This window comes from Acomys minous (assembly GCF_964271855.1).
Source record: "Acomys minous genome assembly, chromosome: 4".
NCBI classification, from domain to species: Eukaryota; Metazoa; Chordata; class Mammalia; order Rodentia; family Muridae; genus Acomys; species Acomys minous.
The window spans coordinates 63348545-63376285 of record NC_140486.1 but is presented as its reverse complement, the minus strand read 5'-3'; the positions used below and the strand labels follow the sequence as shown (position 1 = coordinate 63376285).

Genomic DNA, 27741 nt, shown 5'->3' with positions numbered 1-27741 from the left:
CTTCTGGGTCTTTTGAAGAGGAGCCGGTGCTCTTAACTTCTTTCCAGCCCCCTCACTTTACGACTCTTTTCTTTTTCTTTTTTCACTATTTTTATTAATTCATTCATATTACATTTCACTAGTTATCTTGTCTCTTCCCATTCCTCCCTCCCTCCTGTTTTCCCCCTACTCCCCTCCCCTATGACTGTGACTGAGGGGGACCTCCTCCTCCTGTATATGCTCATAGGGTATCAAGTCTCTTCTTGGTAGCCTGCTGTCCTTCCTCTGAGTGCCACCAGGCCCTCCCTCAAAGGGACATGGTCAAATATGGGGCACCAGAGTTCATGTGAAAGTCAGTCCCCACTCTCCACTCAACTGTGGAGAATGTCCTGTCCATTGGCTAGATCTGGGTAGGGGTTCAATGTTTACTGCATGTATAGTCCTTGGCTGATGCCATAGTTTGAACAGGATGACTCTTTTCTTTAAGAGTCATTATTATTTTCATGGAGGTGGTAGAAATTTCACTGTAGCCACTGCAGGGGAAATTGTTTGTGTGTGTGTGTTGTTGGGGCTCATATTTGGGGCCTTGTACATGTTTAGTCCAGGGCTCTGCTGCTGAAGCATACCTCCAATGCCAAATAAATGATTTTGCGTCCAAGCTTAAAGTCCAGATGTGTTTGCAGGGCTACATACGGTCCCTGCTGCCATCTCCTCAGTCATCCTGGGACAATTGTTCCTCCAGGTGTCGTCCTATGTAGTCTTGCTATGGGAACATCCTTATTTCCATGTGTGTGACACTTCAGGGTGGGTACCTTCTCTGACACGTATGTATCACTTTTGGCCTCACAGGAACTATTCTCACCCTTCCGAACACCCGCTTGCTTTTGTATTGTGGCTCCTCGTGGCTCTAACCAGGACACAGACTCTTTGATTTGGGATTTAATGAACTATCACTAGAGTCTCAGGAAGACTGAGAGGCTGAACCGTGTGTATGTGTGTGTGTGTGTGTGTGTGTGCTTCTTTTTGCTCAAGTGATATTTAGAAAACTTGGGAACAGTATGTGTACAATAGGGAATATATCTCAGTGACAAGCTTTAGCAATTCAATGCTGGCACAGGAAAGGTGGGGGGGAGAGGTGTGTGAGTGACACTGGACTTTACCTCCTTGATTGGAAGTTCTCACAGCAGCAAGATGACTTGGGAGATGGATCATTAACATTAAGATCAAAGGCCGGACGTTATGATGTTTAGCTTTTAAAAGTCAGCACGGCCATGACTGCTATAGCTTGCAACTTTCAGCGGGGAGCCACAGTATGGATGCCTGGCACCAGTCCTTGTTCCTGGTTTTTGCCACATTTCTCCTGGTTTCTGGCTTGGTAAGAAAACAATTGGAAAAATTGGGGGCCATTGATATCAATTACCAAGTGATAATTGTTTGCTCATGTTTTGTCTTGCATATTTCAAAACATTGATCTTAAAGGAACATTTCCTTGCCGTGGGCAGGGGCCAGCAGGATATTGGGTTTAAGAGGTCACTCTGCCAGAGAGGTCCAGAGATTGTGACAGAAAATTACATTTTCTCTCTGCTTTACTGTTGTGTGACAGGTTTTCTTTTGATAAGACAGTGAATGTGAGTTTTGAAAGCCATTTTTATTGTCAAGTAACAAACTAGTTGCTACTAGAGTAACTTGACAGGGGGGAAGACTGACAAATGGCAGAGGCCATGTCCATGTTTGCAAAGTCTAACAATACAGAATTTCTCCTCTGCCTCTCTGTCAGTCTAAACTAATCTGCCAGCAGTGCCCGGTAGATTGCATGCCAAGCTAATTCAAGGTCTTACATGAAATTTCTAATGGCAGAGGAAACCCTTTAGTTGGATTATATAAAATATAATATAATATAATATAATATAATATAATATAATAATATAATATACATTATGTTGAGCTGATGGTGTACAGATAAGGACCAGAGAATTACAGGGTTACAGGGTGAAGTGCTGTATCACACATGTGTCACTGTGGTTCAGAGAATCTACCTGTAAATCTCTTTCTGCAGATGCGATGGGGTCATCTATGAATGTGTGCTGTGCATTTTACTGTATGAGAAAACCAGGATGCTTGCTGTCAGAATGGCAGTAGCTATCTGACCAGTTCATCCCCATGTCTTGTTAACCATTTCAGATTCAGTATGCCAGCTCGTGTGAATGCAATTGTACTTTACACATGTGTAATGCAGCATTGCATGTTTATAGCATGTTTTGGCGTGGTATCATATAACTCATGGTACTCGTCCTAATCAGGTGGTGACCACGTCACAGAGATCACTTAAGATCCAGGACGGTTAACTAAATTGCCTTAAGTTGGAAAACTCAGGCATGACTCACAGGGACTGTCTTCCAGTTCCACTGACTTCCTCCTAGATTATGTTAATTAAGAAATCTCTCAGGGGGGCCTGGGGTGGGCCTTCAGTAAGGTGCTTGGCACTGCAGACATGAGGAATTGAGCTTGAGTTCCAGAACACAGGAAAAGACAGGTATGTTGGCATGTGCTTGGGATGCTGGTGCTGCCTTGGGAGTCAGGACACAGGGTCCCTTGAGGCTGGTGGCTCAGCCATCCTAGCTTAGTTGGTGAGCCCTGGATCCCAGTGGGAGATTTGGTGTCAAAATAAAGTAGCTGGCCCTTGATGAATGACACCTGCAGCTGATGTCTGGCCTCCATGATCACCACCTGCCCTGCCCCACCCCCCACCTCCGCTACCCACAAAATACATTTCTGATGTTGATTTTGTTTTTTCCCCTCATTGGGCATGTGAATCAGTAATTTGTGTACTATTTATTTGAAAAATATATGTATTTAAGCCAGGTGGTGATGCCAGTGGATGACTTTAGTCCCAGGACTCAGGAGGCAAAGGCAGAGGCAGGTGGATTTCTGAGTTTGAGGCCAGCCTGGTCTACAGGGGAGCTAGGGCTACACAGAGAGAGCTTGTCTCAAAAACAAACAAACAAAAAACACACACAAAAAAGTGTGTGTGTGTGTGTTTGTGTGTGTGTGTGTGTGTGTGTGTGTGTGTGTGTGTGTGTTTTAAAATCTCAGAATCTACTCATCGGTATTTTGCTTAGATATTTGGTATTGTTTTTGAAAGTAGAGTCCTGGGAGAGACACGGAAGTAAACATGATTATAGTGAGGTGTTAGGTAGTTTCTGTTATTAATTGGGAATAAAGTTTTAGCTTTTTCAAACATTGCCCCATGTATAAAGAGCGCTGCCATGAGGGCTGGAGCATCTTTCAAGCTTTGAAGATGATTTTTTTTTTGGTCTCTACCTTTAAACTCATTGAACAGGAAGTTTCAGTTTCTATATATAATTATATATAGTAATTATAATGCCATATAGGCTCCAGCTTGCTTGTCTAGGACGTGCAGAGAAAGTATTGTGTCTTATTAATAAGAAGGACTGTCTGGCTTACCTTAGAACCAGTGCAGCTCATGGCTGTCATCCCAGCACTTGGGAGGCCGATGTGGGTGCAGTAAGTTCAAGGTTAGCCTAGACTACAGAGTGACTTCCAGCTTCAACTAGAGAGGCTCTGCATTCAAAAATAAGTACAGAGCTGGGCGTGGTGGCACATGCCTTTAATCCCAGTAGTTGGGAGGCAGAGGCAGGCGGATTACTGTGAGTTCAAGGCCAGCCTGATCTGCAGAGCGAGTCCAAGACAGCCAAGGCTACACAGAGAAACCCTGTCTCAAACAAACAAACAAACAAACAAACAAACAAAAAACCAAAAAGAAAAAAGAAAAATAAAGTACAAATTTGGGGCCAGTGAGATGGCTCACCAGGTGACTTGGCACCTGCCACCAGCTTGATGTTCTGAGTCCAAGCCTAGGGACTGACAGGTACAGAGAAAGAACTGACTACCATAAGTTGCCCTCTGTCCAACACACACACACACACACACACACACACACACACACACACACACACACACCACACATTACACATACCATACACATCATACACACAAACATACACCACCACACACACACACCACAATACTACATACACAACACACACACACACACCCCTCACATAACACACACACACACCCTACACACCACATAAATATAATAATTACTTTAAAAATGAATATCAAAGAATTCCAAAATTGGAGCCAAAAATGAGATTTATACCATGAGCATTGCAATAATACCTTTTTTTTTTTTTTTTTTTTTATGTGTTTGCTTCCCAGCCAACTCCAGAAAAGTTTGGTGAGTCTATTTGGAGTTTTGCTCTAGATTGCAGTGCAAGAAAGTTGTGTGGTAAAGCAAAGGAGCAGATGCATGGAGGGTGTACAGTCGCCAAGCGGACGTCATGACTCAGATGGGCAGTCCAAGCAGCGGTGTGATGAACTCTGATCAAACGCTGGCTGTTTTGATTCAGCAGGGAGCCCGCCATTGTCCAGGACCCAGCTGCCCATCAGAAAAATAGACTTACAAGAAAGGCCAGTGCAGTGGCTTTCTGGGTGGAGCAAGTTTAGACATTCATTTCCCATTTAGTCACTAAGTCGCACTTCCCAAGCTTTGTTACTGATACACAGAGTGACCAATGTCTTCTTCCTAAAGTCTATCTGACACTCAAGGAATGTGCGAAGGACAGTGCGCATGTTCAAAAGTCCTCTGTCTAGTCCCCAAGCTGGCTCACAGGAGGGTCTCAATCAACTGGAGTCCCAATCAATTAATCAATATAAGCTAAGTGAGAATCTGAGGCAAAAATTTGTGTCTTCCTGATTTGTGTGATTAATGAGATTTGTTTCCCACTCATGAACATAATGTTCTGTTTTTTGTTATTTCAGTTAAAGATATAGATGGAGGAATTGACCAAGACATATTTGATATCAATGAAGGTTTGTGGATTTTTCTTCATCCTTTTTTATCATCATTTATTGTTGTTGTTGTTGTTGTTATTATTATTATTATTATTATTATTATTATTATTATTATTATTATTATTATTATATGTGTGTGTGTGTGTGTCTGTGTGTGTGAAACAAGTCAGAGGACAACTTCTGGGAGTGTGTTCTCTTTCTCCACCATATGGATTCCCAGAGATCAAACTCAGGTTGCCAAGGCTTGGTGGCAGGCATATTTTCCTGGCTGAACTATAATTCAGGGCCCCTTTAATTGTTATCTTTTTAATCACCATGTTTTACTTATATATGATAATGGCTATCATATGGCATTTTCATGCATGCATGTAGCGTGTTTGATCGTATCCATCCATTATCCCCTCAAACCCCCTCTAGTTTCCCTAAAGTCCCAATCTCCATTTTCTTTCTTTTTTTAAATTTTATTTTAATTTATTCATATTACATCTCAATGGTTATCCCCTCCCTTGTATCCTCCCATTCCTCCCTCCCTCCCATTTTCCCCTTGCTCCCCTTCCCTATGCCTGCAATTGAGAGCGACTTCCTCCCCCTGTATATGCTCAGAGGGTATCAAGTCTCTTCTTGGTAACCTGCTATCCTTCCTCTGAGTGCCACCAGGTCTCCACATTCAGGGGACATGGTCAAATACGAGGCACCAGAGTACGTCCAATCTCCATTTTCTTGTCATCTAGTCACATCTTTACCTTCAGGCTTTGTTTACTTTTTCCTCTTGTGGACTGATGAGCTTCATTAGGGTTCCTTACAAAGCTCGGGTGAGGGCTCATTGGCAAGAGCACAGGCAACTTAATGGCAGCTACATCACTGAAGAAAATGTCTCTCCCACCCCAAGCAAACATTAACCTCCCCATAGATCCCTAGGGGTGTGGTGTGGTCAGCTCCTCTCATTGGAATTTTCAGAACATCCTCTACCATGCGGCACAGAAAGATGATGCAATGACATACATTATCTCACTTTTTCTCTTAGATTTGGGACTGGACCTTTTTGAGGGAGACATCAAACTTGGGGTGAGTTGCACTGATGCTTGCGTGATGAACCATGGAGGTCGACTGTGAGCAGCTGAGGCTCACGGTATTGAGGTACCGTTTAAAGGTGCAGTGGCCCGGCGGCACTCAGTGAGCATGCCGCCCAGGAAGGATTCGTGCATAGCTCTATCTTCATTCTCTGTTGCTTAGGTTTCTGTCTGGACAAATCTACTCTCACTTAACACATGTGTGGTGCTCTGATTGATTTTCATTATTGCTGCAGTAAGGAGAATTTTTGTTTGAAAACAGAACTTCACTGACTTCATCTAGTTGAAGTAAAATAAAACTGAATTTTAAAATATCTCCAGTGACAGACTTTTTGTTATAAGAAATTATTATTATTATTATTATTATTATTATTATTATTATTATTATTATTATTATATTGTTTTATTTTCCCGTGAAATAAGCTCTAAATAGTGATGTTAAGGAAGGGTTCTCCCAAATAATTTTTTAGAGTGTTGATTCTGATCTAGCCACACAGATGAACACATATGTAGGTGTATACGTGCATTAGGAGGGTTTAAAAGTTCAGTATCTTACTGGACATGGCGTTCTGTCACACGTCTTTAATCCCAACATTTGGGAGGCAGAGGCAGGTGGATCTCTGAGTTTGAAGCCAGCTTGGTCTACATGATAAGTCCCAGTGCAGCCAGGGATACACAATGGCAACACCCTGTCTCAAAAATCAGAACAGAACAAAACAAAACAAAAAACCCAACCAAACAAACTAAAGTCAGTGACTTAAGCAGTTTTTAAAAAGCAAATCAAGAGATATGTATTTTTGTGTGAGCCCCAGATTTTTAAGAATTTAAGAACTTACTATCCTTTTCTAGATGATGGAGTCAAACAGAGATGCTTGATAATGTATTTATAATGGTTATGTTTTAGAAGTTTATGTAAACTTAGAAAATAGACTAATGAACAAGGTCATTCGTAACTGTGCCCTTGGACATAGACGTTACTCAGTATTCTTCTCTGCAAACGTCTACTACTTCCCCTAACACACTGTGAGATCCCGCCCTTCCCCCTACACATTGGAGAGGCACCTCTCAAATCCTCCTGGAAGAGACAGAGCTATGGCTGATGCTCAGACCTGTAATCCCACTGAAGCAAGAGAACCACAGGTTCAAAGCCAGCCTGGGCTACACAGCAAGGAGCCATCTCAAGATAAAATGTCAGAGAGAAGCCGAGGATACAGTATACTAGGAGGCCGTTGTGTGGGTTTGATATTGATAGTACAAAAAGAAGGGGAGAGGGGGGAGCATAAAAGGAAGAGGTGAAGGGGGGAAGGGAAAGAAAGCGAAGTGGGGGGAGAGGAAAAAGAAGAAAGGGAAGAGGAAAAGAGAGGAAGAGAAGAGAAACCCAGAGGGATGGAGGAAAGAGAGCAGAGGGTGAAGGGGAGAGAGAAGAGAAAAGGAGGAGTAAAGGGAAAGGGTGAAGGGAAGAGGGGAGGGGTGGAGGGGGAGAGGGTACGAGGGTAGGGAAGGAGAGAAGAAAGGGAAGTAGGGGAGGAAGCGGCCATCTCGAGGCTTCCTCCTGGTCCTGGCCCCTTTTTCCTCTCTGCTTCTCCATCTCACCTGGGCCAGAGCTTCTGCAACGAGGACTGCAAGTGGGCAATGCTCGTCCTGCCTTGCCTCCCCCCCCCACCCCCCCACCCCAAGCCCAGGCTCCATTTGCACACTGCATGTAAATGTCTACAAGACAGTGCAGATCTAAGTGCCTTCCGACGCTCCTGGCTGGAACCCTCCCCTAGAGCCTTCCTCTCCATCTGCCCGTCGTTGCCTAGCTTATTTCATCTCAAAGACAAACACAACTTCAGGAGTCCCCTTTGCTCCTAGTCTAGGCCCATCCTCTCCGAGTCCATCGCTGAACCCTGCCACCCCCTCTCTCTCTGACAGTCCTAGGTCCCTCAGTTTCCCCAGACATCATAATTCAAGCCCTGTCATTGGTTCCTTGTAGGTTTGTAATAGCCTTCCGGGTTGTCCTTCTGTTCCAAATAATGCATTTCCTTCTCCCTAATCTTGTCCGCCCTGAAACCCATTTCCTGTAGCAAAGTCATCCTTTAAATAGGTGCCTGTAGGCTGAGGAGCTGACTGAGAAGATGAGGCAGCTGCTGTAGTAAGTGTGAGGACCTTGCTGCACTTACTACAAGCATTCTGTATGTGTGGGAGGCTGCATGAGTTTACGTGTGCTACATGGATGCGGTAGGCATACAGCAGTTGTAAGCTGCTGATGTGGGTGCTGGGAACTGAACCTAGATCATCTTTAAGAGCTGCAATCTGTCTTAACGGTGAAGGTGTCGACAGCTCCTTCTTATGTGTTCTTAATATCTCAACATCTACCAGTATTTGTAGTATAGTTTCCAACAATCTTCTATTCTGAGTATCATTTTTTTCTTTAACTTTGTGTTAATATAGTAATTAGTTATTTCTGTCTGTAAACTTTATTCAATTATGGTAAACATTCAGACACGTGCCCAGTTGGCTTGAGCTATCAGGAAGAACTGTAAATATACTTATTTCCAGATTGATTATTGATGAGCTTTGTCCAGCTTGCTTGTCTGATCCTTTTATTTTTGACAGGCACAAGGGAAGAATTCCATCATTGGAGACAACTATAGATGGCCACATACCATTCCGTATGTTCTAGAAGACAGCTTGGGTTAGTACACACTTTGGAGTCTCCACAGCTACTGTGTGTTCCTGACATGATAGAATTAACATCTACCAGAATGGCCGCGTGTGGTGTTAAGGCTTTTTGTTGTTCCTCTGTGTGCCTAGGTACATTGACTTTAAAAAATAAGTAACATTTCAGACTGAATATCTGTTGGGTTTTGACCAACATAAGATTAATGCAGTCATCCTCAGTGGGGGACTTACTTTATGAAGAATGCTAAGGATATAAAGATTAGGGAAATACTCTTGGCCTTAATAAGGTTTGTTCTAGGTTTTATTGATATTTTAAATCCATGGTATCTCTCTTTCCCTCCCTCTCCCTCCCCTGCTGCTGTGCCTCCTGTGGGCATGAGCACAGTGTCTGTGGTACTCACGGAGGAGCATTATGCCAGTCACAGTCAGTGTGTGCCACCTGACAGGGCACTGGGATCTTAAGTTGGGTCGTCTGGAAGAGTAGTATGTACTCTCAACCACTAAGCCATCTCTCCATCACCAATACTCTTAATTTTAAAGCTGCATCACCCATGTTTAGGTATTTATTTTTTCTTGAAAAGCTGACAGAAGAATCCAAGGCCTTGGGTATGCTAGGCTGACGAGTACCACCAGTCACTCCCAGACTGTAAAGGACTTCTTCTTCTTCTTCTTCTTCTTCTTCTTCTTCTTCTTCTTCTTCTTCTTCTTCTTCTTCTTCTTCTTCTTCTTCTCTCCTCCTCCTCCTCCTCCTCCTCCTCCTCTTCCTCCTCCTCCTCCTCCTCCTCCTCCTTCTTCTTTTCAAAACAGGGTTTCTCTGTGTTAGCCTTGGCTGTCCTGGACTCCTTTTGTAGACCAGGCTGGCCTCGAACTCACAGTGATCGACCTGCCTCTGCCTCCTGAGTGCTGGGATTAAAAGGTATGTGTCACCATGCCCGGCCTAGGACTTCTTTTTTTTTTTTTAAAGACTCATTTTTATTACTTTTAGTTATGTGTATGTGTGCATGCATGGTGAGTGAATAACACATGTGTATAGTGCCTGCAGAGGCCAGAAGAGACATTGGATCCCCTGGGCTGTTGTGACCACTGCACATAGGTTCTGGGAACTAAATTCCAATCCTCTAGAAGAGCAGTGCAAGAGCTTAGCCACTGAGCCACATCCTCAGCCCTAGCCCCAGTGCAGGATGTAAATATGAGTAAAACCCACAAGACAACCAGTCAAACAAATTTATAGAAGATGGCGTTGCTTGCTAAATTTTTATTTTGCCAATTCCAGACGTTAACAGGAGTCCACTATCTTTTATCTTTTCAGGAAATAAATAATTCTTAGTTTAGTATTAAATTATTAAAAAGTCAGAAGAAGGCTGGGGAGATGGCAAACATGAGGATAAGAATTTAGATCTTCAGAGAGCACGTCCGTGCTGTGGGAAGGAATCTGGCTGTAATTCTCTCCTCCCTGGAGATAACGAGCCCCAGAGCAAGCTGGCCAGAGAGACCAGCCATGTGGGAAAGCTCTGAGTTTGAGTGAGAGACCTTCCCTTAATGACAAAGGTAGAAAAGCAATGGAGGGTGAGTCCTGATATCATCGGCAGACTTCACATGCCGTGCACATATGTGTATGTGCATTCATACAAGTGTGACCAAATGCATGCAAGCACACACATACACACAAACACACATGTGCACACATGTGTACATACACATGCATGCATACACCATATACTTGTGATGCATGCACATGTACACGCGTGCACACGTGTACATCATGTAAAACACATGGGAATGTGTACAGCCCTTGCACATCACACACATCATGGTACTCCATGACACTGGCTCTTAGTGAATGACCAAGAAGAAGGTATCAAGTGAGGGGGTAGCCAAGGTGCAGCTCAGCCTTGGGGAACAGCTGTTATGAAAACATGACAGGTTAAGAATTCAGCATAGAGTCTCCCACTCAAACAAACAGATTTTAAAAAATATTTGTAACTATGGTATTTTAATTTTTCTGTTTCTTTCACTTTATTGCATTTCTCTGTTATATTTTTAAATTTCATTATTCATTTGGATATGTGCGTGTGGGAGTCAACTCATCTCTCTACCACATGGGTCCTCTGTTACTCCACTGTTTGCTGAGATCCTGGGATTTTTCAGGAACTTTCTCCACCATTGAGATGCCAAGGATTGCTCACAGGATCCAGGTCAAGCTTCCTACAAATGACCCGAAGTTAGCCAGGGCCTGTGGTAGCAAAGACACATGGTAAATGGACAGCTTAACTTGGTAGTGGTCTCTACAGTTTGTGACACTTCTACACACGTTCTGTTTGGTTGTCATAACTCATCAATGTGGAGTGGAAATTCTTCTCTCAAAGCTTTACTAAGAGGCCCTATTTATAGCCTGCTCTAAGACAGTCATGTGATGGTCTTGGCATCCTGTCTTATTTTAAGGACATATTAGGCTGTCTCGAGAAAACTCTACATAAATTAGAAAAGAAAAGAAGCAGAGATCTAAATGTACACTTTTGTCTTCTGTCAGACCTGAATGCTAAAGGAGTTATCCTCAATGCATTTGAGCGCTATCGCCTTAAAACGTGCATTGACTTCAAACCTTGGTCTGGAGAAGCCAACTATATATCAGTGTTCAAGGGCAGCGGGTAAGTTCAAGGGTTGTTCTGCTAAGGCACTGAGGAGACTATTGTTCCCCAGAGCGTTACATCACAGCAATCGTCCAAGGTCTTGCTTGACCTGTGGGTGGGGCCACAGCTTTCTTTGTTATTTGTGCAGAGAATGACCTTTAGACCTGGGTTCTCTGGCCCATAAAATGATGTTTTCATGATACTAGAGGGCCTGCCTAGTATATTTAAGCCCCTGGGTTAGGTCCCCAGTACTATAAAAAGGAAAGAGTGTGAGGACCAAGGAGGAGAAGCGGGAAGAGGAAGGGGGAGAAAGAAACAAAGGAAGGAAGGAAGGAAGGAAAGAAGGAGAGAGGGAGAGAGGAGGGAAGGAAAGAGGGAGGGAGAGAGGGGGAAGGAGTGAAGGAAGGAACGAAGGAAGGAGGGAGGGAGGGAAGGAAGGAAGGAGAGAGGGAGGAGGGAAGGAAGGAAGGAAGAGCCAGCCAACCTGGTGTTAAGGAGATGGCTCAGTTGCCCAAATCCTTGCTGCATAAACATGAAGACCACCTGAGTTCACATCCCCAGCACCATGTGGAAAAAAAAAACGTGTGAGACACCATTCCATTCTGGGGAGATAGAGACAAATTCTTGGACTTCACTGGCCAGCCAGCCTAATTGCTGAGCTTCAGGCTGTGAAGACCCTTTCTCAAAAGGTAAGGTGGAGGGCAACTGAGGAAGACACTCTGTTTGGCCTCCACAGGTATGCACACCTACATGAGCATGTATACCCAGATACACATATGCTAAAATAAATAAGTGAATAGAAAATGTTTCCATACACACAACCAGACTACCAGTGTCAACATATTGTAAGCAACCTTATAAGTTTCATCTCATTTACAAATAAACACTCTTTATTCTCTCTTCAGGTAAAATGTACTGTAAGTTGTGTGTGAATTCACTCTGACAGAGTCTTTTTACTTGAGAGGTAGCAGTGTCCTTGACACGAACACAGTGACCCTGAGTGATTACTGGTCCTGTGGAACCTTGTTTTATAATTGAGCTCTCACAGAGGAACCACGCTCTGTTCCCAGCATCCACAGTGGGTGGCTCACAACTACCCACGGTTCCAATTCCAAGGGCTTCCACTCCCTCCTGATCCCCGAGGGTATCCAGACTGACACACACTCATATCCAGACACACATACACAGAGATAAACAGGACAGAACAACCATCTAAAGAAGGTTGCATTCCTGGGGATGAGCATAGATGGCTTGTCCCTATGCAGTGCACGGTGCTGAGGTAAACTCTAAAACAGTCTGCACTCTGTGAGGTCTTCTTGTCCTCCCAAACAGCAAGGGAGGCCATATGCAGGTAAACAAGCAGGCCTCTGTCCTGTGACCTCTGCATTTCTCATGCAAACATCCTTGTCCCTGGTCTGCATCAGGTGCTGGTCCTCAGTGGGAAACATGCGCGCTGGGAAGCAAGAGTTGTCCATCGGGGAAAACTGTGACAGAATTGCGACGGTTCAACACGAGTTCCTCCATGCCCTGGGATTCTGGCATGAGCAGTCACGTGCTGACCGGGATGATTATGTCACTATAGTTTGGAATAGAATTCAGTCAGGTATGTTTCTCTTCCTTCCTTAGTTACAGGTCAAATTTCTAAGCAGGAAAATACCAATACCAGCCTGGCAATGGGTGTCGGTACTGTGGAGAGTGGATACACTTCATCGTATTTACAAATTCATCTCATATCAAGTTGTAACCAGTTGTCCAAGAACAGGAAGCTGAGCGGCCTGGCATCTTCTCTACGTACACTCAATTTAATGTTTTAAGATGATGATCTTTGGAGCTTATTGTGACTCAAACATATCATTTTAAATATGTTTATATTTGCTATATGCACATCGATCACTTCATTTAAAATAAATCCAATTAGCATGCCTGTCACCCCACTCAGCATATTTTATGAGAAGATACTTTGTTAATAAGACACTAACTTATTTACAATTTTTAAATATAAGGCACATTGAGAACTATAGTTATTGTGATTTAAATGCATCTGCAAATATTACAGTAACCTTGGAGTCCTCAGCTATGTTTGTCTTTTCTTCCTTTCTTTTTTCTTTTCTTCTCTTCTCTTCTCTCTCTCTCTCTCTCTCTCTCTCTCTCTCTCTCTCTGTGTTTCCTTTTTTCTTTTTCGGGTTTTCAAGACAGGTTCTTCTGTTTAGCTTTGGTGCCCTGGAACTCCTTGGTAGACCAGACTGGCCTTGAACTCACAGAGATCTGTCTGCCTCTGCCTCCTGAGTGCTGGGATTAAAGGTGTGCGGCACCACGTTCTGCCTATGTCCATCTTTTCTAATGACTCTTGTCCTTGTTATCAGTGTAGGGTCCCATCTTAGCACACTCCCCAAAGTTGTGCTTCTCACCTGATCTGCCGGAGCACTTGCCGCCTTCATCGTTGCTGGGTGGTGACTGAGTGCTTCCACACGGCTTCGCATTACTCCCACACCCCTCCCCATTAGCACTTGGTAGAACCGTAGACGTTTGGCTGTACGGGAAGTGCAGATGTGTTAGTTTGACTGTTGCTATCATAGTTGTGCATGATGTCAGGTTCAAAGACAGTAGATAACATGTACAAAGTCTGCTCTATTACATTTTGTATTTCTATGTTAACAGTGTTTAACAAGCTCAGCTTAGTTTTATGAGCATAAACTAATCAAAGTTTGTTTGTTTGTTTGTTTTATAAAAAAATATGTTCAGGAAGAGAACACAATTTCAACATCTACAATGACAGTGTGTCTGATTCCCTGAATGTCCCCTATGACTACACATCCGTAATGCACTACAGTAAAACTGCTTTTCAGAATGGAACAGAGCCTACCATCGTCACGAGAATTTCAGACTTTGAGGATGTGATTGGCCAACGGATGGACTTCAGTGACTATGACCTGTCAAAGCTGAACCAGCTGTACAACTGCTGTATGTGACGACCCTTGAAATAACCTTATTTCCCTCTGCTTTGCTGGAAAAAGGATGCTCTACATACTTTTGGGTTTTCTGAGATTACAAAAGTTAGATTTAAAAAAAAAAAAAGGCAGAATAGCATTCAGGTCCCAATCTACGAACCACTTTCAGCATCTTTCTTCGTAAAAAGTTTGTCCTTGAGATTTAGTATAACAGTCTGAATCCTTGCAAGCATGCACCCCATGTACATTTTTGAGGTTTTAACTCATATGTAGATTTTTGAGATTCAGTGTCTTCACATCTCTTTTAAGCTAGAATGAAATGTGTAGATGTACTGTAAATGGGACAAGATAACCTTTGCTGTGGCACAGAGGTTTGACTAGCAGGAGAACTATTGACTCAGGTCTCTACAAATAGATGAAAAAAAAGGGTGGGGGTGATGCGGACTTTACATTCATATGCACGAGACTATTGGGCTCTGCAGACACACAAAGTGTCTTCCAGTTGACAGGTCGCACAGCCAGTTCCCTCCGGAGTAATGTTCCTCATGGTTCTGCGATCACTTTCATCAGTCAGGTCACTGTGTGGTGGGAGTATTCACACCTTTTCCCTTCTTTGGTTTTGTAGCTTCTTCCTTGAGTTTTATGGACTCCTGTGATTTTGAGCTGGAAAATATTTGTGGCATGATCCAAAGAGCAGGCGACAGTGCTGACTGGGAGCGGGTTTCCCGGGTTCTCGAGGGTCCTGACAACGATCACTCCAATATGGGCCAGTGCAGAGGTAACAGGCTTTGTTTTAAGTGTAAGCATGAGGTGCTCTTAACCCCTGAGCCGTCTCTCCGTCCCCTCTATCAGGACTATTAGTGATAATTCATTCAGTTTTTCCAAAGGAATGAGCCTTACGCACGGTAAAGGGGTGCCAAGCCTCTGCTTTTGTTCACCCAGAATGCTTTTCTTTCTACAAATTGTAGCTGGGTTCTGAGAGGACTCCATCTGTGTGTGCACAGAGTGGAGCAGGAACCTTCTGGAAGGAGTCTTCTTTGAGGGTAGGAGAACAACAATTCTTTTCTAGCACTTCACAGACTGTAGGAGACTCTCGTAAGCATGGCTGGGGCTCAGTCACTCAGCTCTGGAATCATAGCTGTATGTGATTCTATGTTCTAGGTACCAAAACACCTACAGTGGAGACAGGAAGCTCTGCCCTAGGGGTTTTCCTTTTCTTTCTTGCCATGGACCACCTCAGTCAGGAATAGGTCCTTAGGAGTTCTTGAAGTGTCAGTGGGCAAAGATAGGCAAGTGACACTCAGATTCAAACACTACCTCTGGGTTTGTCTCTGTTTGTCACTTGCCTATATTCGTCCAGCGACACTTCGAGAACTCCCATTCCCAAGAACCTATACCCGACGGAGATGGTCTGTGGCACTTTCTGATTTTGGAAGATAATATAAGAGAAAGGATGCCTACCTATGTTTCATTCCTGAACTACCTGGCTGTAGAATGGGATGGTGATGATGATGATGCCCATCATCATCATCATCATCATCATCATCATCATCATCATCATCATTGATTTTTTCAGACAGGTGAGTCCTGGACTCTCTTTGTAGACCAGGTTGGCCTCAGACTCACAGAGATCTGCCTGTCTCTGCTTCCTGAGTGCTGGGTTGCAGGGGTGTACCACTGCACCTTGCTTGTAGAACTGTATTTTAATGCTCAGTATAATGTCATGCTTGGTTTGTTTTCTGTGGCTATATCTGATTACCTGAGTCTGGATACTTAATTTTTTTTGAGACAGGGTCTCTCTGTGCAGCCTTGGCTGTCCTAGACTCACTTTGTAGACCAGGCTGGCCTTGAACTCACAGCTATCTGCCTGCCTCTGGGATTAAAGGCGTGTGCCACCATGCTCAACTGGATACTTAATTTTTTAAAAATACCGCTTTCTATGGTTCTGACCACTGCCACTTGGAAGTTTAAGAGCATGGTGCCCGGTGTCTGCTTGCCATCTGGTGAGGAACATTCTGCTCTATCATAGGGCAAAGGTCATCACCTGGTCACACAGAGCATTCTGCTGGCGCAAGTCTCTTCTACTCAGGAAGCCATAAACACTTAGGTGACTTCATGTTACCCTAGTCACCTCCAAAGGTCATACTTCCAAATGCTACCAACATAAATAGTTGAAAGTTGTCTCAATTGCATGAACCTTGTGGGGCCATAGCCAGATGATAACATCTGCATATGGTGGGACGTAAGCAAATACTACAGGAAATAGGCATATGCTCAGGGTTAGAAATCCTAAAATTCTTACTTTCTGTTCTCTGAACAGACTCAGGCTTCTTCATGCATTTCAACACAAGTGCTAGGAATGAGGGCGACACGGCGGTGCTGGAGAGTAGGACTCTGTACCCCAAGAGAGGCTTTCAGTGCCTGGAGTTTTATCTGTACAACAGCGGAAGTGCAAATGACCTGCTGAAAGTCTACACCCGGGAGTACGATGCGGGCAACCCGGATGGTGTTTTAACCCTTCAGAGAGAGATTAAAGGTACAGTGTCCACATTTCTTATAGTTTGGACTCAGGGCGAGGCATTTGAGCAGGGGCCGATGACACGTGACTTCCAAGTAGAACTTGATCTGTCTTGCTTGACAAGGAAGTTAAAATGAGGGTTCTTTATGTGATACTTAGAAAACACATCCAGTTCCTGGAACTGTGGCCTTCGGTTCTTCACATGTAATAAGAATATACTGTGAATTACGGGCAACATGGGGAGGGTTGATGGCTAAAAGAAACTGAACTATGGGATGGCTGAAGAAAGGACTGGCTTCAGGGAGGACCTGGCCTGTCCCTGAAGAAATACTGTTGGGGACCTCTCATTTTATCTCACCATGACCCAGCCTTACCAAAGTGCCATTCAAAAATAGAAAAAAAGAACTCTACTTAACTTCCAGCTTAAAAATATAAATCCCTGTGAAGGCCTCTGCTGTGCTATGTAGTACATGTCACTGTGGGAGCTATTTTGATGGGAAGGGGGTGTCCACATTTCACATCAACCACGTGTTGGAGAGATGGGTCAGCTGATCACATGTTAAAGCGGAAGGGACGTGGGATTTTAGTTACTTTCCTCATTATTATGACAAAACATCTGACAAAGGCAGCTAAGGAAGGCAGGCTTTATTGTGGACCACCGTGTGAGTGCACAATCCAACATGGCAGGGAAGGCATGACTGCAAGAGTGTGAGGCAGCTGCTCACTGCATCTCTGGCCAGGAAGCAGTGAGACCAGCACTGGTGGCCATCGTTTTCTCCTTTTACCAAAGTCTGAGAGCCGGGCCTGTGTAATGACGCTGCCCACATGTAGGGCAGGTCATTCCATTTCAGTTGACCTAATGTAGAAAGTCTCTCACAGACGTGCACAGGAGCTGGTCACCATGGTGACTCTAAATCGAGTTGGCACTAATTATTAACCACAATCAGAGCAAACAGACTACATTTTCTGTTGTTTACATTGACCCCTTAGTTTAATGACAAAAACAAATACTACATTGTGAATTCACACTACCTTATATGTCAAGGCACCTCTCAGTCAGGAAAGCATCTGGGATATAGATGCTGCTTGTGTTTGTGAACATCTATGAGGTTTTTAATATCACAAAGAATATGCATGAATTGTGCATATATATTCTCTATGAAATTATATAAGATAGATATTAAAACTATATATCTTACTTTTTTTGAGACAGAGTTTCTCTGTGTAGCCTTAGCTGTCCTGGAACTACTCTGTAGATCATGCTGGCCTTGAACTCACAGAGATCCACTTGTCTCTGCCTCCCAGAGTTCTGGGATTACAGGTGTGTGCCATAGAGCTCAGCTTTATTTATCTTACTTTTGTTAGTATACATATATATATATATATATATATATATATATATGCAGATATTAAGGTATGTACATGTCATTGTCTGGGTTTGGAATGGAGATCTGTCCCATTAGCAGCCTGTGGGTCTATCACTGAAAGTTAGTAACATAAGACTCTTAGGAACCTGCTTATCAGCGCTTCTGGACTTTCATGGGTAGGAACGACAACAATGAAGTCAAGCTTTCAAATGTAGACGGAAGGTTTCTGTTCAGTCCGTAATCTATCCACGGACAGCAGCGTTTTCTGTAATCTGAACATCTGTGACTTATTTCCAGGCAATTTTAATTCTCACTAAATGTTGATATAGTTAAGTGTCCAGCTGGTGTGTGTTAACTGATAGTTTGACCTGATTTCCCCCCTGTTGTCATGGGGGCTCTTGAAGATTTTTCACATACTGTTTCTTACTGGAGTAGGGGTATCTGGCAGTTTGACGGTTTCACTTCTCAGCTTTCCTCTCACCAAAGGCACTATATGACTGAAAAGGAGATTCATCCTCTAATTTCTTGCTTAAACGATCGGAAAAAGTCTCTCATATACAATGATCTAGATATGCAGGACAGGAAAGAAATGGACGGTAGGAAAGAGGGGTCACCATCACCAAGTCAGTGCTTTTCACCCCAAGTCACTAGATGTGAGCAGGATGTGGTGTCCCTGGATTCTAGATTCCTGTTTAATACTGCTGAAATTCGGCTGAAATTTAGGTATTTCAGCTAAGTTAAAAGTACAGTAAAGAAGCCTTTGTCTGAGTATCAGCAACTCACAGGTGTTACTACTGAGCTCAACGGTTAACCGACACGGGGTGCCAGGTAACTCGTAGGCAGACATGTAGCACTCAGGAATTGGGTCCTTTTCCATCTAAGAGGAAAGAGTGAGCCACCCGGGAAGCTGGTGTGTAAACATTAAATATCCCAGGGAACGGTCTAACCTCATCCACATCCTTAAGTCAACGATCTTGGGATAAGGAAGTGAAAAAACCACCCTCCCCATCTCTAGGAATCAGCAGCCTTGAAGGTTAGAACTCTAACAGTGACCAAGTCACCACAGGAGTCACAGTCCTTCCTCTCCTTTGAAACAATGACTCTTTCTGCAGAAATACCCACTGGGAGCTGGCAACTGTACTACGTAACGCTGCAAGTGACTAAGAAATTTCGACTGGTATTTGAAGGACTCAGAGGCCCTGGTGCATCGTCGGGTGGCCTGTCTCTCGATGACATCAACCTCTCAGAAACAAGGTGTCCTCACCATATCTGGCACATACAGAATTTCACACAGCTCCTTGGCAGCCAGAATCCAGACGCACACAGTCCTCCATTTTATTCTCCTAAAGGTTACGCTTATCAGATTTACCTGAATCTAAATTCCTCGACGAATGTAGGAATTTATTTCCACCTGATCTCTGGCGCCAATGACGATCAGTTACAGTGGCCGTGTCCTTGGCAGCAAGTCACAATTACACTCTTGGATCAAAATCCCGACATCCGACAGCGTATGTCCAACCAGAGGAGCATAACCACAGACCCAACAATGAGAGATGGTTTGTGGCTTCTTTTCTTTAAGGCGAAGGGACATGATCGTTGTTGAAGGAGGGATGGTTGGTTTGGGGTGAGAGATTGCGCAGTTGGTTACTTAGGGAATATTCAACCTCAACGTGGAGATTTTCAGCTTCAGGGAAAGGATTCAGTTGTGGAAGACACAGTCCCCACGTGAAGACTGTTAGAAATGTCAGCAAGGACTGGGACTCTGGGGACAAACCGTCCCTGATTCTGAGTATTGCTTAAGGAGTTTTGGGTGTAGAGGCTGGCGTGCTTCTGTACAAAGCCCCAAGATTTGCTTCTCTCAGCTCTGTGATCTTGATAAAAAAACAAAAACAAAAAACAAAACATTCTTGAAGCCCCACTGTCCTTGCATGTTACACCACAGGAGGGACAACAGTCCCACAGATTTATTAGAGAATGAGGCGATGTCGATATAGAAGGCTGTGGGGAGGAAGAGTCCCTCTGATGCTGAGTTTCTTTCACCCGTGCTGACTTGGTCACACTGTTGGTGCACTGGAGAACAATTCAGCTCTTAAGATGAGAACCTTCAGTCAGAATGGAGATGCTGGGGCCTTGGTGGCAACAGCATGGTGTGCACAGTGACATCGCGCCAATGCTTCTTGGGGGGGGGGGCGGTTACTGACAGAGAGACAGCATTCCAAGTCTCAAAAAGAATCGTCACAATTACGCTTGGAATTACAACAATCTTTTGTCCTTGGGAAGGGAATAGATGGAAAAATAGAGTGATGGGAGGTTGAATGTCACCAAATGAATTTTATAAATGACAAGGACGAATCAAAGTGACATAGGGGGAAAAATATCAACTGAGTCTGATAGCGAAGGGTCAGAAACTGAAGGGTTTAAGCTTTTAGAATTTTTCATTCTTTTCCAACACGTTCCTCTGGATGGCATTGAGATGCCGCTTAGTTCAGTTCATGAGATAAATTGCTCTTTGCTAATAGTAAAATCTCTCAGCAGCCCACTGCTTTGACTCAGTTTGAAGGCCCGACTGCAAGTTTAGAAGGCCCTGGAGGCACCATTCTACGAGGGTGTGCACAGCTGTGCTCTCCACTTATTGTCAGGGCTTGGGCCTCACTGGCGAGCGAGCTCATTTCCTGTGGGGCAGTGTGAGGGAGCAAGCTCCAGCGACTTGCCTGGGAGTACATCATAGCTCAACAGCACCAACTAACTCTCTTCAGCTTTATCCTGGTTGTGCCTCACAGACACTGTTCATCCCGGCCACTGAAAGCTACTATGATGCTAAACCCAGCAGTACATTAATGTAAATTGCTTTTTTCAGATAATGGAAACTATTTTTGGGACAGGCCTTCCATTGTGGGAGAGGTGGCTGTTTTCCCTAATGGAACTCAGTTTAACAGAACCAGAGGTTATGGAACCAGTGTCTTCATAACCCACAAGAGGATGAAGAGCAGAGAGTTCATAAGAGGAGATGATGTCTACATCCTACTGACAGTCGAAGGTACCCACACAATCATTTTATATGAGCATGCTCCTTGTGCCGGCCATGGTTGTTTGCTGTGTTCTTCTGCCTTTGGTTTTTAGAGATGTTATAGGATGTGGGAGCAGATGGGCAAGAATGGGATTAAAAAAAAATATATGACTGATTAGAAATGTGAAACTAATTTAATTAGAAACATAAGAAGTTCCAGTATTAAGCATTTATTTACCACATTATGGAATAACAGTGAAAATCTTTGGGCTGGAAATCTTTGCATCTTACTTCCTCACACAGGAAACACAGGGCCCTGGGCAGGAGCTCAGTGGGTAGGTCCCCCGAGCTTCAACTGCCAGACAAGCATAGTGGCTGTCACCCTAGCTCCCTCTCTGTGGGGTGTGTGTGTGTGTGTGTGTGTGTGTGTGTGTGCACGAGCAAACCAGTGGACAACTCTGCCTTAGGCACCATTGTTTTGTTTTTTTAGTAATTTATTTATTTTTACTTTTTAAAATGTACATTGATGTTTTCACTGCATGTCTGTCTGTGTGAGGGTGTTGAATCCCCTGGAACTAGGGTTATAGACAGGTGCGAGCTGCCATGTGGGTGCTGGGAATTGAACCCGGGTTCTCTGGAAGAATAGCCAGGGCTCTTAAACATTGAGCCATCTCTCCAGCCCCCTTTGAGACTCCATCTCTGACTTTTACCTGGTAGGCTAGGCTGGCTGACCTCTGAGCCCGTTATCCGCCATTATTACCACTTCAGTGCGGAGACTATAAGCATGAACCACCTCATATGGCTTTAAAAACAACAACAACAACAACAACAACAACAACAACAACAACAACAACAACCAACCAAACACAAACGCGTGGGTTCTGGAGAGAGAAGCCAAGTCCTCGCCAACAGCCATCTCTCCACCTTTGCCTGAGACTTATTTGATTGCCCACAAGTGCTGCAGGGCCATGCATCAAGACTCCATACCTTTCTCACAGGGCTGAGCTCCGATGTTATCTGTGTCCAACGACAATTAATGCTATAGCTGATTTCCACCATGCGTTCCCCTTCCCTCTGCAGACATATCTCACCTCAATTCTACGTCACCTGTCCCGGACGCCATCCCCACCTCTGTCCATAATGCCTGCTCAGAGGTTGAATGTCAGAACGGCGGTATCTGCATTGTCCATGAAGACAGAGCTGAGTGCAGGTGAGGGTTCACGTGGCAGGTTCCACTGTCTCACTCTCCCGTTAGATTTGTTTTTGTCCTTTTGGAAGTTAGATGCTGATAATTTACATGGATGACATTGATCCGTGTCCTAATTAGGGTTTCTAGTGCTGCAATGAAATACCGTGACCAAAAGCAAGTTGGGGAGCAAAGGGTTTATGTGACTTACATTTCACCCCATAGCCCATCAATGAAAGGAAGTCAGGACAGGAATCAAACAGGGCAGGAACTTGGAGGCAGGAGCTGATGCAGAGGCCACGGAGGGGTGCTGCTTACTTGCTCCCCATGGCTTGCTTGCTCTGCCTGATTTCTTATAGAACTCAGGACCTCCAACCCAAGGATGGCACCGCTCACAATGGACTGGGCCCTCCCACATTAGTAACTAATTAGGAAAATGCCCTACAGACTTGGCCTATGGCTCAATCTTAAGGAGGCTTTTTCTTAATGGAAGTTTCTTCCTCTCTATTGGCTGCAGCTTGTGTCACACTGACATAAAACTATCAGGCAGTTATTCTTTTGAACTTCACCTGGGACTTGGGCTAGCCACCCTTTGTGAAGAAACAGTGCAGTACAGTCTAATTGCCTGAATTACATATCTTATTACATTATGTATCTTTTTGAACCTCAGGGCCATCTTGTCCCTTGACTCTGCCGTTCCTCATTTTCTAGATGAATATGCTGAAATGCTGACTCCTTAGGTAAAGGGGCGGAGCTCACCGTCGTGAACCTGACACCCTCAGTTGCTTTTCTTATGGCTCCCCCAGCTGTTGTTTCAGTATCAGATTAATTGTAATATCTCCCACCCCCTTCCAACTTCCCTGCCTCACCTGATGCTAGTTTCAGATGCTCAGGAAGTCTAGGGTCAAATAGTTATGTATGTCAGTGACTGCCAGTGTTCAAATATACTAGATGTGACCGAGCCCTCTAATGACAAGGCTCACAGTCACCCATAAATGGCACCGTATCTCTTCATGTAGGTGTCCTGCAGGAGAAGACTGGTGGTACGTGGGCACAAGGTGTGAGGAGAGAGGGTCCACCCGAGACACCATTGTCATCGCTGTTTCTTCCACTGTCACGGTGTTTGCCGTGATGTTAATCATCACGCTCGTCAGTGTCTACTGCACCCGGAGGAAATACCGGAAGAAGGCTGGTTCAAATACGGCAGCCATGAGTCTAGAAAATGTAAGTCAAGTGTACAGTTTGGTTATTCAAGCCTTATTATGGAGCCCCATTAAAGAGAGCTGGGCTATTTTTACACACAGCTTCAGTTTTCACTTTTTTTTTTGTTAACTGATTTGATACTATTTGTACTCGTGTTATCACCACCGTTATCTGAACTTGTCGTCTGGAGAGGCTTCTTAGAGGGGCGTTTCTTGGGAGCCGTATCCGGTTGTTCATGCTTTTCTGGGATGAACCTCACGGCTGAACCACGCCTTCTTAGCAAAGGGGGAAGGGCCTATAAATGTCTTTGTTCTGAGGGTTCTGGGGTGTCAGGGCTCAGGAACTGGGTAGAAGTACGTTTGGGAAAGTGTCTCCCTTAAAAAAGGTTCCAGTGGGCTGGGTGCGATGGTGCACACCTTTAATCCCAGCACTTGGGAGGCAGAGGCAGGTGGATCGCTGTGAGTTCGAGGCCAGCCTGGTCTACTGAGTGCAGGAAGTTTCTTGGGGAGTGCTTTGGGGGAGCACCTGTGATAAAGTGAGTTTCCAGTCCAGCTGGAAACAATAAGTCTGGGCTTCGGTGCAGGTGCAGCTGGGCTCCGGCTGTCCTCCAAGAAGCATGAGGGAGGGAAGGGCCACTGTGTATACTCCCCACACGAATGGCCACTGCATGAGGACAGGGCCCAGGGAGTGGCATAAAACTGCCTAGGCAGCAGCTTTTGAGGGAGGATGCTTCTCAAGCTTCTATGTTGAATAGTAGGGTTGAGCAGGCACCCCAGACTCATTAGAGACGCCAGAGTGAGAGTGCAGAGCGGCACAGGCCAGTCTTACAAAAGAGCTCAGAGCAAAGGTGTCACAGGGAAACACTGAAGCGAGAACCTGAGCCATCCAGCTCTGCTTCATTCAGACCAGAGTATCTGGATCTGGCTAGTGAGATGAATGGGGAAAGAGCTCAGTGGAGGCGCACGCCTTTAATCCCAGCAGTCGGGAGGCAGAGGCAGGTGGATCAGTTGCCGAGAGTTCGAGATCAGCCTGGTCTACAAAGCGAGTCCAGGACAGCCAAGATAACATAGAGAAACACTGTCTCGAAAACAAAACAAAATAAAACCAAAAACCAAAAACAAACAAACAAACAAACAAAAAACCCAAAAAACATTTCAACGAGCTAAAACAGGAGTGTATTTTCTTAAGAAGAGCTGTTACTGTGCTTTTAAGGCTCTGTGGACCCCTGCTGTCAAGACACTATGTATACAACTCTCAACTTGCATCACTGTAACAACGATTCCGCCTCTTATTTAAGACTTCTGTTTGTAAGATGAGTTGGAAGATAGACAGTGATGCTGACGCAAAGGGTTCTATTCTTATTTAGTATTATTGCTGGCCAGGGTCTGTGTCTGCCCTTGGGGTGTCCAGGCACTGTTGCTCACCAGGCTGGACTGGAAGGAAGGAAGCTTTGCCAGGCGGGTGGGTTATGCAGGACCTTGGTTGGTGGTGTGTGCTGGAGAGACAGCCTTCTCCAAGAAGGTGTTCAGTGAACTAGCTCTCTTTTCTTAGGGGGAATAAGGGCTACATAAGCCTTGGACAGGGGATCGGGGTTTTCTGGGTGAATGTTCATTATTGGCTGAGGTGCTGGGAATGCTTCATGGGCATGGAGAGGAATTTCGGGTGCCAGCTGGACATGTCTTTATAAGGAAATAGGAAGTTTAAACCTGAAACCTGGCCACCATGACTACCTCAAGGGTGGCAGAAGTGGGAGCTGCAGGGCTGTGTGCACCAGAACATACAGGCCTAGAACATGGAGGGAGCAGTCCTTCCTCCTGCTGGTCTCAAGATGAGATTTTTGGGGTTTGGACACATCTCAACCTCACCGTTGCTTTAGGCTGGTTCCCATGGTTGCACAGGTCACACGCCCCATATACTATTCCATTTCTTCAACTTCAGGAAGATTTGTAATGCCATCATCCAGCATCAGATTCCATCACATATTTAAAAAGTACATAAACTGGGCGTGGTACCCCATACTTTTAATCCCAGCACTTGGAAGGCAGAGGCAGGAGGACATGATTTACATGGCGGTGCCAGGACTTTTTAGAGATCCTGTCTCAAAATGTAAAAAAAAAAAAAAAGGCAAGTGAATGAAATGTATAGAAGTTGCTTTTTTTTTTTTTTAACAGTTTATTTTTTGAGTCAAATAACAGTGATAGAGCAGCTGATGTGCACCCTGATGCACTACTTGTTCAATGCTGTGCCCGTGGGCCTGGTCCCCACAATCAGGAAGGATGCACAGACATGAGTTCAGGGAGGGCAGAGCGTGGTGAGGTGGGAGAACCAGCAATATAGGTGCATGTGACTGTGAGGAGCCCTTCCCTGGATACTGGACCGAGTAAGAGATTGTAAGGGCTTTAAATGAGTCAGTACATATCAGAAGTAATGAAAGAAACATGATACAAAGAGGTAAGGCTAAGTCAATATTGGGGGAACGCTAACCAGCATACCAGGGACACACACCGCCATGATGTCACCGCCGTGATGTCACGGCGCAGCTCGGAGTCATTAAGTACATTGTCAGGTGTGAGGAGCCCACCACATTTTCCTTCATCTTTGCATTTCTTCAGCACGTTCAGAGATAACAAATCTTGCGGATCCAGTGCAGATCTGAAACTGTAGTGCTCACCCTCTGAGCCCTCATGTTGCTTTGCATCTGAGAAGCTCAAGTCACAAAGGCTGGAACATCTCCCTGAGGACAGAGCAGGCGCTGCATGCCAGCTGGGAAGGGTGTCACGCACAGCGATGGGGACTTCGTTCGAAAACCAGACTGTTGCCTTGTGACCTATTGAAGTGGCAGCCTTTACATTTAGGAATTATGTCATCCCTTGTCCTTTCTCCTTTCAGCAACATGCTTTTTGAATATTAACTCCAGCCAGCCAGCCAGCCAGTGAAGTGGAAAGGCTCTTCAGCATGGAAGAATATTTCCCCCAAGCTGCATAACATCCACAACATTCCAAGCCAGATCATCGCTGTAAATAACTGAATGTATAATAAATCATTATTTTGGTAAAAGTCAAAATGGTGCTCTCTCTCTCTCTCTCTCTCTCTCTCTCTCTCTCTCTCTCTCTCTCTCTCTCTCTCTCTCCTCTGCTTCTCTCAGCAGTTCAGGCTCTTCTATTTTATATCCAATACTTTCTATGTCTAATACTTTCAGTAAAAGGGAGCTTTTCAGGTTATTGCTCCTTCCCTTCAGGGACACTGTTAGATCGCAGAGCCATTACCCAGAATTGCCACAGAAAATATACTGTGGGAGGGGCAGAGTCTCCGCTGCTGCAGTATTGTCCCGTCCCAAGGTAGGGAGTGACGGTGGGATGCTTTGGGGGCTTCCCACGTATGGTCTTCCAAACTGGCTCCTTTCTTATTTTCTCCAGTGGTCTCTGGGGTACTTGAACCTGCATTCCTTGGGAAAACTTTTAACCCCAAATTTGGGGGCAGAGGAACCTTAGGAGCTTTGGCATTTTAAACATTACCAAGGACCCCCCAAAAATTTTTGTTTGTAAGTGTTCCACTGATAAACATTGGCAGTTAGAAGAACTCACAGTGAGAGCATTTTAAACTGTTTTTGTTACTTATTAAGAAGGACAGAGGATGGAGGGATGGCTCAGTGGTTGGTTGGTTGGTTGCTGTTCTGCCTGAAGACTTGGGTTGGGTTTTCAGTACCCCATTGGGAGGCATACAACTCTAGGAGATCTGACACCCTCTTCAGGCCTTCATGGGTACCTACGTGCATATGGAACAAACACGCAGATGACAACACACACACACACACACACACACACACACACACACAAGAATTAAAAAAAAAAGAAGAGTAAGTTCTAGGCCTGGGTGTGGTGGCACACAGCTTTAATACCAGCACTTAGGAGGCAAAGGCAGGCAGATCACTGTGAGTTTTGTTGCATATTGCTTTAGAAAGGCATTTCCCTCCAGCTAGGCATGGGATCAGATCTAAGACCTCACACAGGGCAGGCCAGTTCTCTGCTGGACTGCCTCTCCAGCCCTTCATTCCATTTGATTTGTATATTTGTGCTGAGTGTGTGGGGCATGGCTAAGATCCCAGCACTTTGGAGGCAAAGGCATGATGATCTGGTTTAGTAGAGAGGTCTAGCTAGGGCACATGGGGCTACATAGTGAGACCTTGTTTCAACGACCAACCAACCAACCACCATCACCACCGTCATCACCATCACCACCACCACCACCATTATCACCACCAGGGTTTTCAAAACCTTTAGATAAAGTCCTA

The 27741-nt window shown here is 44.7% G+C and overlaps 1 protein-coding gene across 1 annotated transcript; it reads left to right on the top strand.

The window, feature by feature from the left end:
* The first annotated feature begins 1209 nt into the window (after positions 1–1209).
* On the top strand, positions 1210–26514 carry MEP1B (meprin A subunit beta). Its single transcript, XM_084779630.1, has 15 exons — positions 1210–1354; positions 4222–4240; positions 4825–4875; positions 5882–5922; positions 8526–8604; positions 11122–11239; positions 12646–12824; positions 13964–14182; positions 14795–14947; positions 16490–16705; positions 19167–19610; positions 20912–21091; positions 22142–22271; positions 23267–23471; positions 26340–26514. Exons 1-15 carry the CDS (start codon positions 1292–1294, stop codon positions 26352–26354), a joined length of 2112 nt encoding a protein of 703 aa, XP_084635756.1. The 5' UTR covers positions 1210–1291; the 3' UTR covers positions 26355–26514.
* The last annotated feature ends 1227 nt before the right edge of the window (positions 26515–27741 follow it).